The 12946-nt window shown below is 38.1% G+C and overlaps 1 protein-coding gene across 2 annotated transcripts in view; it reads right to left on the minus strand.

Annotated features, from left to right (window-relative positions):
* The window catches only part of SLIT3 (slit guidance ligand 3), a 413892-nt gene that overhangs the window by 166445 nt on the left and 234501 nt on the right, over positions 1-12946 (minus strand). For both annotated transcript variants that reach the window (XM_079964761.1, XM_079964760.1), the window contains exon 6: positions 8882-8953. In XM_079964761.1, coding sequence (XP_079820887.1) covers positions 8882-8953 — 72 coding nt within the window. The remainder of the gene's footprint in view (positions 1-8881; positions 8954-12946) is intronic.

Here is a 12946-nt window from a genome sequence, read left to right on the forward strand (position 1 = left end):
ATAAGCTCCCTTCTACTAACCCCGCCCAGCAGGCAGGCAACCTCATCTTGTTTTGGGAGAATCTGAGTGGTCTTCAAAGATGGTGTCATAGGGACCGCATTGCGGCAGTTCATGGACTACTGCATGGCCAAATGCAAATCTGAAACTGATTAGCCCAAGTATTTCACCAAAAAAATATGAGAGGTCTGGTGGATGAGACCATGCAGGGCCTAGAAAGCTAGAATGCAGAAATACTCATAACTAAGAACTCCAAGTCACACTGAGATAATCTCCATTAAATCATCTCTGGCCTCATCTCTGTCTTAATTAAATTGAATCTAAGTTACAGACTACCTTAATTTTGATCCCAATTTTTCATTTTTAAATAAAGCAAATGGACCAAACTATTTAGGCTTCATTAATCTATCTCACACACATATGACAAATAAAATTGTGCACCAAAATACAAATTTTTTCCGTTGTCCCAAAAAGTAAATTTGTTAGATTCCAGCATAATCAGTATCTAGATGTAGCTGAATAGAGCAGCTAAGTGGAATGGAAATTAGGTCCTACTATAGCCATAGTTTAATATCATTGATGGTTGGTGTAAATGATATAGTTTTGATTTGGGAAGAATAGAATTATTTCAAAGTACTGAATTTTAATTTTCTGCTTTAATCTACACTATTGCTTTTCTTACAACAGGTACATCAAAGTACAATATATGGCTATACAACCATTTGCAGAAAAATCTGCAGGTAGGAACGCTAGGTAGCTTTAAGTAGCTCTTTCAACTCTGATCACCCACAAACACTGTCCCATAGCAAAAAATGTCTTGTGTCTGATGTAAACAGGTATGGCATGAACCAAAACCACACTGCTGAATTCCTTTTCAGAAGCTGCCTCCACAGGACTTCAAGTACAGTGGTACCTTGGTTTGCAACTGCTATGGATTACAACCGTTTTGGATTACAAGTCGTCAAACCCAGAAGTGCGTGTCACTTTTTTTGGACTACAACCCATTTTTTTTGGATTACAACCCATTTGGGGAAGGGAGGCCCCATTGGCGAAAGCACGCCTTGGGTTACAACCTGTTTTGGTTGACAACTGGACCTCCGGAATGGATTATGGTTCACTGTACTATTCTTCAATCATCTCACCTCTATAGTTCAAACTGTGGGCAGTTAATCTTACACAAAATAATTCCAAAGAGAAAGCTATGGTCAAATACCACGTGAAGTTTCCCTTCAAACTACTCTACCAGATCTCTGTTTGTGTACAAGCGAGATTAATGAAGAAAAAGTATGAGGAGACAACTTCTAACGACAAAAAAATAGTACATGCCTGCAGAACAAATATGTGGGTGTGTCTGTTTGCACTATTGTCTAAATGTTCATCAGCTATATTGTTTTAACTCCATCAGTTGTGAGCATACAACAATTTAAAAAAGCTCCAGAATATTCTCAAATGAGCACAATATTACAGAAGAGAAGTGTTCTATGGACTTAATTAATTTAAGATTCTCAGACAACGAACAAGATACAGAGCAATATTTTCATCATGAACCTTTTTGTGTAAGATGCCTACATTCCAAAATATTTCAAAATTATGTGCTTTCCCACTTTTATTTGATTTCAGGTCATTTCAGACTGAGAGAGAGAAAATTGCTATGTTCCATTTTCTAACACCGTAGATGTCTTGTTTCTAAAGCACTAAAATATCTTGCTTTCTGCCTGTGAAGGATCTTTAGAAACATTTCTAAAACCATCATCCCTGAACAAAATGCATGTGCATTTATTTGCTCAACAGTGCTGAAATTGCATATACTAGCATGTCAATTGTTTTTCATTCCAGTTTTCACTGACACCACGAGAGCTCCTTGGCAGGTCAGAACTTAATATTATATCTAAAGATCACAGTATTTCAAGTCACTGTCATAACAATCTATAAATCACAAAACCACTGATTCCCAATATAGTATGGGCACCAGTATAGTATGGGCATACTTTGTGATGCTAATGTAAGGAACAGAGGAGAATATCCTTACAGCTCAACAATTCAGGTACCTCACAAAACAAAGTTTTTCCTAATAAGTTTGGGTGCTTTACCTTTACCTTTAACAATTTTTAAACCTTCCTTTTATATTGTTGTAAAACACTTATAGGGTTTACGGGGGGAGGGGGGTTCCCAGTCAAGTGATATGTATATCAATCTTGTTAACTGACTAAATAAATAACATAGGTAAAGGTAAAGGACCCCTGGATGGTTAAGTCCAGTCAAAGGTGACTATGGAGTTGCGGCGCTCATCTCACTTTCAGGCCGAGGGAGCCAGTGTGTGTCCACAGACAGCTTTCTAGGTCATGTGGCCAGCATGACTAAACCGCTTCTGGTGCAACGGAACACCGTGATGAAAACCAGAGCGCACGGAAACACCGTTTACCTTCCTGCTACAGCAGTAGCTATTTATCTACTTGCACTGGCGTGCTTTCAAACTGCTAGGTCGGCAGAAGCTGGGACAGAGCAACGGGAGCTTACTCCATTGCAGAGATTCAAACCGCCGACCTTCTGTTCGGCAAGCCCAAGAGGCTCAGTGGTTTAGACCACCTGTGTCCCCTACAAATAGATAACATAGTGCCCTAGCCACCCTGGGAGACTTCCAACAACATAAAAAACCATAGTAAAACATTAAACATTAAAAACTTCCCTATACAGAGTGGTAAAAGGTAAAGGTAAAGGTACCCCTGCCCGTACGGGCCAGTCTTGACAGACTCTGGGGTTGTGCGCCCATCTCACTTAAGAGGCCAGGGGCCAGCGCTGTCCGGAGACACTTCCGGGTCACGTGGCCAGCGTGACATCGCTGCTCTGGCGAGCCAGAGCCGCACACGGAAACGCCGTTTACCTTCCCGCTGGTAAGCGGTCCCTATTTATCTACTTGCACCCGGAGGTGCTTTCGAACTGCTAGGTTGGCAGGCGCTGGGACCGAGCAGCGGGAGCGCACCCCGCCGCAGGGATTCGAACCGCCGACCTTTCGATCGGCAAGTCCTAGGCGCTGAGGCTTTAACCCACAGCGCCACCTGCGTCCCCTATACAGAGTGGTAGGGGATAGCAAAAGTAACAGCATGAAACATGCCATTAAAAGCAATTTGGGAATGAAAGTGTGTGTATGTATGCTTTGCATTTAAAGAATAAACAACAGATATAATTATCTGTAGCACAAAAAGTGGAATTCCACATGGAAGGGCCAGCACAATTTCCGGTAATAGCATACACTAGCCTTTTTCAACCTAGTGCCCTTCATATGTTGAACTGCAACTCACATCATCCCTGAACATTGGCCAGGCTGCCTGGGTTGGATGGGATTTGTAGTATGGAGGGCACAAGATAGGGGAAGGATAGCATATACCATAGAATGTATATGTACTAGACTAGAGAACCTAAATTCTTTCCGCCACAGATTGTGTTTTGGGATGAAACTGTTGTTTTATTGAAATGTTCATCAGTATAATTTGGAATGACACTCGGTGTATGACTGCATTATTACAGCACTAACAGAGAACTAATCAAGATACTTACACAGATACCCAAACCCTTCCCTACTACCTTTACAGCCATCAGGGACTTTTCAAGGAAATAAATTTAGTCTATTAAATACAGTCTCTGTTGTCTTGTTCTCTTACTGCTGGTAGATGATATAAAACCTGTCACCTTGATGCCATCTGGCCACTGTTGTTTTTACTCTCATACTTCCAGCATACGTAACAGTCAGGAGATTGTCTCAAGTATCTCCATATGCTCTGTAAGAGAGCTGTATCTTACTAAACACAATTAAAATCCATTTCTTTTTAGCTCCAAGACAGCATTGCTGGTTTCTTGTACGCAGATACGTGGGAAGAGGTGGACAATCTCCCATAACAGGTTTCTATTCAGTGCACATTAGGGGTTGCTTTTTCTTGAAATGATGTCCTAAAAAGCACAGATCTAAATGACTTCAACATGGCTTCTCATATGTCTAATCTGATTCCAAAAAAGGAAATTGAAACTGCTAGTGCTACATTTTTCTAGCACGTTGCTCCTTTGCTACAATGGGACAGCAGCTGATAAGGAAAATTAGTGGATGTTCCAATACTGCTTTCTGCTGGAGTCCATCCAGATTGCTAGTGAGGCGAAGATAGGAGGAACTAGTCATTTCCCTAGAAATCTTTCTGCATGTTGGATCAAAATAATCAGTCAATCAGTGTGTATTTTGATCTTCCAAACATCAAAATAAATGAGGCAAGGAAGGGACAATCTGATATTTCTCCTATTACATCGGATTTTAAATGAGACAATATCAGTTCTCTAACTGACCAAATTACAAAAATAATAGCTGTAACAAATTGTTGGTTTCTCAGTTGTAGGATAAAAAAACAGTACATTACTGCTACTAGTGACATAATTATAATGTCAATTCATTCTGATCTTCCACACTAACTATACCAGATTTAAACAGGGAATTGTTTTATTGGTGGGATCTAAATGGTGCCCTTGCACCAAAGGAAGGGCTTTTTGTCCAGTGGATTCATCCGCTAATACGGTGAGACATTTTCCACCAACTTCCTCCTTCCCACCCTGCAGCCCCGAGTATCGCCTCTCCCAAGGCAGCTCCAGAGAGTTGGGAGACTATTCAAAACGGTGGAAGATGGAATGAAAGGCTGCAGGGGCAAGGAAAAATTTGTGAAAATTGAATCCGCTTCTTCCATTAGCAGAGCATTCACTGGATCAACCCTCCCATTTTGTAAATGCAAGGGCACCTATTACATTCTACTCTATATCTAAACTGAGGATATATATCCTATTGTATGACAGAAGAAGTTGAATTTTCACATTAACTAGAAAATCAGGGTCTTCATTAAATATTCTGCTTATATGGTGCTTATATAGTTAGGAAAGCAACTTGCACAATTCAAATTAATCCTAATTGCCTAAACTGATTATGCTTGGTGGCATAACAGAACAACAAATCATATCCTCTTGCCATTTATAGATTTTCATTAAGCAGTGACATCTCAATTACTTAGAATTATGTCATGATTTTAAACATTGCATCTAATTAGGTATAAATAAATATATATCTCAACAAACTGGCAAGTTGATAAATAAATCAATTTAAATTCATGTTCTCTAAAGAGTCTTTTTAGGAATGAGATTTAAAGACAAAAACCTGACCACTGCATGTACCATATATTTTTTTGTCACATGTCTGAGGTTCACTTTACAGATTGGTGTGTGTTACAAAGTACTGTTTTCTAGTCTGCACTGGCAAAGATCTCAAATAGACAGGTAGCATGTTCTAAGGAGCAACAAGTTGAATTCTGACTCATTTCATCACTTCATTTCATTTGAAAGCAGACGCTAGTTCGTATATGCTATGCATATCTGAGATACAAACCTCAAATGTAAACGAGGATGTGAAAAGAAAATGGAGGCAGCGTATTTCTACAATGTATATGCTGATTGTAGTGCTTTTAGGGCCAAAATAACAGAGCAGCTAAAATACACATACTTTGAGGAATAGGGTACAACTAATGAACAACTATTTTCTATTAAATAGAAAATATTAGGATAATTGTTGACACAATGTTATCGCAAATCAAGAACGGTACACGTAACATATGACAAACATGCTATTTCAATAAGGAAAAGATTGAGGAAAAGCTTACTGAGCTATTATGTGTAGTTGAAGTGTCATAATAAATTGAAATCACGAATTCACTATTTTATTCCAACTGCATTAGCTTACCTTGATTCTACTGAAGACAATGTGTGCAATACCATCAGATTTCAGCCAACAGATCATTGACCAGTGGTTAATTCACCATATTAAGGATTAAGGATCTGGCATTCCAACAAAGTGGAAATATAAAATGTTTTAAACGGGAATACGCAAGAGAAGCGCCGTAAAATGTATACATGCACATACACAGGTACGTGGTCACTCTTATAGATGAACTATGACTGGCATCCCACCTTCCAGTAAAAGCCCTCTGTAAAAATTGCCCTTCTGTATAGAAACATAAGTGATTTGACCATGTAGAGATGTGTCTTTCAATCTAAAACTTTTTAATTTAGAAACTAAAAGTCTTTTGGTAAAAAAAATTCCCCATCTTTATGACTATCTACAATAATTAATTACTATATTGTTCCTATGATTTCTCTCTGAACAATTATTATGTTGCATAAAATACTGCAATAGAATAAATACGGTAACTCAATTTAGGCAGCCAACTTATTCCTTGTGGAAATTTCATTCACTTCTTGTAACAGTAGAGTATACTGCAACTGAAGAAAGTCTTATGTATGACTCAATATTGTGTGTTATGGCAAGGAAAGTAAATGGCAACACACCAACCATTACTAGATATCATAAAATGCTGACACAACAATTCTGGGCTCAACTTATTTGCCATAATGATGATCAGCAATAACACGAAGTCTGATCCACTGTTTAGCTAGCTACTGCAAAGCCCACTACTGTGGTTATTTTTTTCCTGGCCCAAGCGTATCTTCTGTTGAGAATAATATGAGAGTCTTACATATGTTCTATCACATCGACAAAAATGGATGTTTGCCAATTATGAAGCAATGATGCCAATTATAGGATTACATCTAAATTCTTGGCCAATCAGTTTGCTCTATAATCCTAAATATTGGAAGGAAACCTCTTCCCCTGATTTTATTAGTGCGAATTTGAATTCTGTAAATCAAATGGCGTAAAATTATAATCATGAAGATTCCACTGAAAAAAAAATCAAATTGCATAAGAATATCCACAAGACACATTTTTATGCAACCCATTCTAACGCAGATATGTTGTGCTAATCACTCTAACAGTTCAGCACTCTTAAGTTACTCGCACAATATGAATGCACAATTTTCTAGTCATAGGCGCCACAGTAGAAGTTGCTGCATGCCTAGAAAAACACTGTGCGGATAAGCACCAATTCTGTTTATAAAATGCTTTGAGTGTCATTGGGACTTAACTATCTCATAAATATAGGCAATTGTTCAGTACTCCATAAATTATTCACAATTTTGAATGCTACCATTTCGCATGTTTTTCTAGAAAGTTTAAGATGATTTTAATTCTGACTGACATTTGGTGTCACTTGTAAAAACCATAATTCATGTATTCTTCAACTATTCTAAAAATTCAAAAAGAGCGTTTAAAATCAAACTTCCTGGACATTTAGAGAACTGAAGATCTTGTGGGAAAGGCAATATATCTTACTATTTAATGTATTTCCGCAGAACCATATTAACTTTTCTGGTAAACAGTTGGGCAAAAACAGAAACATTTTAAAATATATTTTTACTTTTTGGAGGGGTGTTACTAAAATAAATACAAAATGCCTTACTTACCGCCCACATTGGCAATCGCAACAATACTAGATACAAATATATCTTTTAAAAAATGACACAGGGAGGACTGCCACTGAGCAGGCACACATCCCTCCAATCACTAATCAGAACTTGAATGAATAAATTCATTCATTAAATAGCAGTGCTCCAATGCCTGAACCACATGTAGAAAACAGGTTTCCAAAACTTATTTCCAAAATACATTAATGGATTCTAGTTCACAGCAAACGATAGGACTAAGAAATGGGCAGGGCCGCTGGATGTGCAAAAGGGCGTTGTCTCACCATGAGCACATCTAGACTTTAGTTAATAGTGTATGCGACCACAATGTAATTAAAAGGGCAACATGTAAAGATACACGCCTGCCCTGCAAATAAACTATGTGGCCTCTAGGTGACTACAACTTATTTTTTGAGCCTTAATAAGGCCTAATCCCATTTACCATCGCAGCCTGCAAGTTTTGAGCGCATTCATTGATATACTAATAAAGTGACATATCTTTAGAACATCCTTGGTTTGAGGTACAAAGTAAAAACTTAAGACAATAACTTTCTCCACGTCATCTGAAAACTTCTATGTAAGTGACTAACATCAAAATCATTTAGTGTAATTTAAAAAAGGAGTAAGCACAAGGATATAAGATTGTATCCAACAAAATTTTACTCAGAGTATGCCCACTGAAATTAATGGACCTAAGTTAGGCATGTTTATTAATTTTATTGGGTCTGCTTTTATTATGATTAATGTTGGGTACATTCCATGATGCTTGCATGTGTGGCTGAGATCAGCCTCTCTTTGCAAAGCACAACTATTTTGTGAGAGCACATTATAACCATTACAAAGGAGACTCTTAATTACAGTGTGCAAAAGACTTTGGTAAGGTGGCCCCAATTTGTAAATTTTAGTAATTATTATAAATACCAGTAATCTGCTTCAGAACAAATAGTTTGAGGAGGTCATATATATTTTAAAATGCATCTTTAAAATTAGAGGTGTTCACATTGCTCATATACTAAATCACAATCCTCACAATGGGATTTCCTCTCAGCCATTGTGTTTTCATGTATGTTTAACAATTATTCTCTCTGACTAGGTCAATTGTAAACTGCTTCCAAATACCACACCACTCAGACCTGTTAGCCACCCTCCTAACCATAAAAATACAGGTTCTAGCTGTTAGTATACAGAAAACAATGTGCTTTAGAACCTATTAAACCCAATCTGCTCGGTACAAAACCCAGTGTGGCGTCTAAGGACCATAGAACCAAAGCCTTCTTTTATGGTTTAATTAACACAAACATCAAGTCAGCAAGTGAGAAAATTTCTCTTGGCTGGCTACACACTTTAGTGAAAAGAGAGCGACAGAAAAAGAAAAGACGCAAACACTGAAATAATGACACTGCAGCATGCATGCATGCACGCACACATGCACGCATACACTCTCTCACTCTCTCTCTCTCTCACACACACACACACACACAAATAAATCAGAAAGTCAACTCACAGAATCTCCAAGTCACGCAGGGCTCGGAAGGCTCCATCTTCAATGCAGCTGATCTGATTGTTGTCCAGTTGCCTGCAGGAAGGAAGGAAAAGTATGAAGGCTTGTCTGGTAACCACGCTGCCTTGGAGCACCATGTTCTAAGCTTCCCTGTCACTAAGGTGTCCCTCCACCCCCTTGCAGTCTTTGCTTGTCACCAGGAGGAAGCTTGCCTGTAGTCTGCCACGCTGCTCTGTCTCTTCTCACTGACTGAAAGAGCTGCATACTACACCACACTGAAGCCTGTCAGGTCTCAGTAAATATTAATTGCGCTCCCCCCCTCTAAGGCAGAAGGGAATAATTTCATTACATTAGGGCATCCAATCCATTATGAGCTTTTACCGTCATGTCACTGAAACAATTTCATTAAGCTAAAGGCCTGTAAATCATTGGAGGTCACCATGCTGCCCCCAGTGACCTCACAGAATGCCGTTTTCCCCCTTTTACTGGAAGTTGTAGTCCTCCGTCCTGACAGTACTAAATCTCAAGGCTTTATCTGCCCAAGAGCTTCAAGGGTGTATGGGGAATATACCAATTCCAAATTAGACTCAACTAATCTAATTTTATAGTCTTTTTATTATTCCAAGCACCAAATGTCTGTGGTGGTTCAATGTTTTTTCTGCATTGTTACTGGCCCCATCTGGTAGGCCTGTCTATTGAAACATTTCTGACCACCAAACACAGAATCACTACAAGTATATCAAGCAAGCCAGATCTAATCAAGGAATTAAATGTAAAAATACATACACCAGGAGTGAATTCTTTTCCTTAGGCACTTTAGAATATGCTGGGTAAATGCAGGGTTTATCAAATAACAGAAAGATGCAAAGAAGAAAATGGCTTATAACGCTGATTTCAAGATCTCAGTTTATATCGCTGATTATAAAATCTCAGCAGGTGTTTCCACACTACCAATTCAATACAGATCTTTGCCCAATTCAATATAGAATGTCGTTCACTGACACAAAAAATGTTTGCACACAGGGGTTGAGGATAGACTTGGCCCAGGCACAGCTACATCTGTTCATATTTCTGGACTAGGCTACACACACACACACACACACACACACACACACACACAATTATTATGCTGAGCTTTGTACTTTTCTAAGGTTTTTTTGGATACATCTACAAATCTTGCTGCTCCTCAAAGCTGATGATACTTCTTTCATATGCATGCGTGGTGTTGTTTTGGCTTTATAAAGATCACCGCTTCCACAATTATTTCTCTAGTAGCATACAGCACAGCTGTGGTGTATTTTGCTACTTATAGCGAGTCTCAGCAAACCTTTATACTTTGTCAGAATTTCAAAACAAAGAAGAAGAAAAATCAAGTACAAATTAGATTTTGTTAACAAAGATAGTTACCGTAATTAGGTAAGGATCTTTTTTCTGACATGAAATTTGTTTTTAAGCTTGTGATCCTAAAATGTGTGCCCATTTGTGTATGTCTGGAAATATGAGGCTGGTTCTATTCACTTCTATGGTCCGCCAGGTTGAAGCTGGTAGGACAGAAGCAAGTGTGAAGGAATGTTTTCGCATTCCTTCACCGATTTTTGTTGCTGCTGTGTGTGTGGTTTTTCATAAGTTGTTCATGCTTTTGAGGCGGGAAAGATTTAGACATGCTAAGAAGTGTGTATAAATTTCCTGCCACTTGGTGTCATGACATGGGACTGGAAGGGTTTTAAATCCTTCCGATCCAAGCTGCTTCCCGAAATGTCTCCAGCAAGCCCCCAGTCCCGACAATGCCAGCGTTGGAATTCCTAAGGAACCTAGACCACGTTACTAAATAGGCTTTGACTTCATAGTTTGCAAAATAATAGAATATACTTAAATCCCACTCAAGTCATAACTGAAATCTCTCAACATTTCACAGGAGAAAACAAAGACAAACTTATACTTAAACTGTTTTAGGCTGAAACGCATTCACAGACTGAATACTGATGATTGTTGGAGATGTACAGATACTTGGCTGACCTTTTTTGAAAAAAAGAGGAAGTCAAATAACTGTATTAGGGGATACTGGATAGGTATAAAAACACCTTCAAAACTTTTGTAATTGTTAATTAAGATACCTAAACAATATTGCTCATGTTTCGTTTATTGTTGTTTTGACTACCATGGTCATAGCAACCTCAGAAAATAATAATAATAATAATAATAATAATAATAATAACAACAACAACAACAACAACAACACACACACACACACACACACACACACACACAAACTCTTAAACATATATTGTCAGTACAAAGGATTTGGAATTAGTAATGAATCAGCTAACTGTTGGAAGAAGACAATTTCTCCACCCTTGCCAGATTGGCTTTTTGTAGCATGAGACGGCATTACACATTAACATAGTGTACATGGCTACAATTAACTGAAAATCCTTTTGTAGATCGTTGGGGTTGTAGCACACTGTGCATCTTCAATCATGGAAGGATCCTTGATCTAGAGGGCACTTCTGTGAAGGTAAAGAAGGCAAAGCATTTTTCACTCCTTCCTTCTTCAGCCTCTTGTGTCCCCACCCCAAACCTTGTCTAGTGGGTTGGGGAACTCTCTGGAGCATCACATGAGAGTACAGGCAAAAAACAACAACCCTCCTTTTCTTTTCTTCTCACAGAAGCCCCCCCCCCCACCGCAAAGAACCTTTCATAAGTGAAGGTACATAGCCAGATACAAACCTTGGTCTTTATCTGTAAACTTTTAAAATGATAAATTAAAGTCCTTTCCACCATTTTTATAATGTTGGTGTTTGTTATATATTCTCTTTGCTATAAAATATTGAAAATACAGACACACAATAACACAGCTCTACTTTTGACTCAAGGGTCAAGGCCTGAGCTGCTTCTTCCACAGTCTCTCTCACTCCCCCCTTCCCACAACACATTGCTGATGGCTCTTCTCTGCCTTGCTGATTATATTTGTATTAATGTACTCTGCAATTGTTGTTGCTGTTAATTCTATTTATATACCGCCCCCCTTTATCAAAAAATCCCACGGTGGTGTACAACATCAAGAAAATATTTTATGGAACATAATAATAAAAACATACAACACAAAACAGCCTATTCTGCTCTGGATTTAGATGTGATGTGTGCATCAGCACACTGCCCATAACACTTTCCTTTTCCTTTTTAGATTTAACACTGTTTACTCTTTTATTGGCACATTTGTCTTTTTTTATTTTTTAAAAAAGCAAATTATTCTATAAGTACAAACAAACACACTGTGAACTGGAATGTTGCGTTTTTTCATTTCACAATGGAGTTAGATGCAACTTATTGAACAGTTGCAATTCAAACACATTCAGCAACATAATCAGGTGTATGTAGGAAGCAGAACTGCACAGGGTCACATCTGCCTCTTCCAAGCACTGACTCTCATGCTACTGTCATATGAACATTTACTTAGCAGTAAGTCTCATTGATCTGAATGGAATTTACTTTGGAGCAGACAAGTATAGCTTTACAGTTTCAGATATTTAGCTTTTTAGGTACACTGGGTAAATCTGAAGAATTCTAATACGTGTGGGTGCATGCTAGTAATAATTTAAATAGGCACTAGATTACAGATTCTTCCCTCGCCTATGAATTTCAATAAAAATGTATTCAAAAAAATAGGAGCTGTTTCTAGTAAATAAGGATAACTGAAGCATTTGCAACTGGGGATTGGCAAATTTGCCAATTTTGGCTTCTCTCAAGTTTCTCATTTTTCAGCTCTTAAGTTCAGTTTTTCACATCCGTTTACACTTCATTTAAGGGCTACATGAAAATTCAGCAGCATTTCATTGTGAATTTCTCCTAATATGCACATCTTTGTGTGCAGTTTTGCCTGAGATATGCATTCTTTCCATTAAATTGCTGTTGTATGCTATTTTCCATAACGTGTATTTTATACACCCCCTACCCTTGTATATGCATTACTTGGCTGTAGAAATGTGTTGCAAAATCCAAAAATGCACAAATTTTGAAAGATAATATGGGTTTGAATATTGTTTAAGAAAGTACAGAATAGGTAAATTC

Source organism: Podarcis cretensis (genome assembly GCF_951804945.1).
Source record: "Podarcis cretensis genome assembly, chromosome: 2".
Taxonomy (NCBI): domain Eukaryota; kingdom Metazoa; phylum Chordata; class Lepidosauria; order Squamata; family Lacertidae; genus Podarcis; species Podarcis cretensis.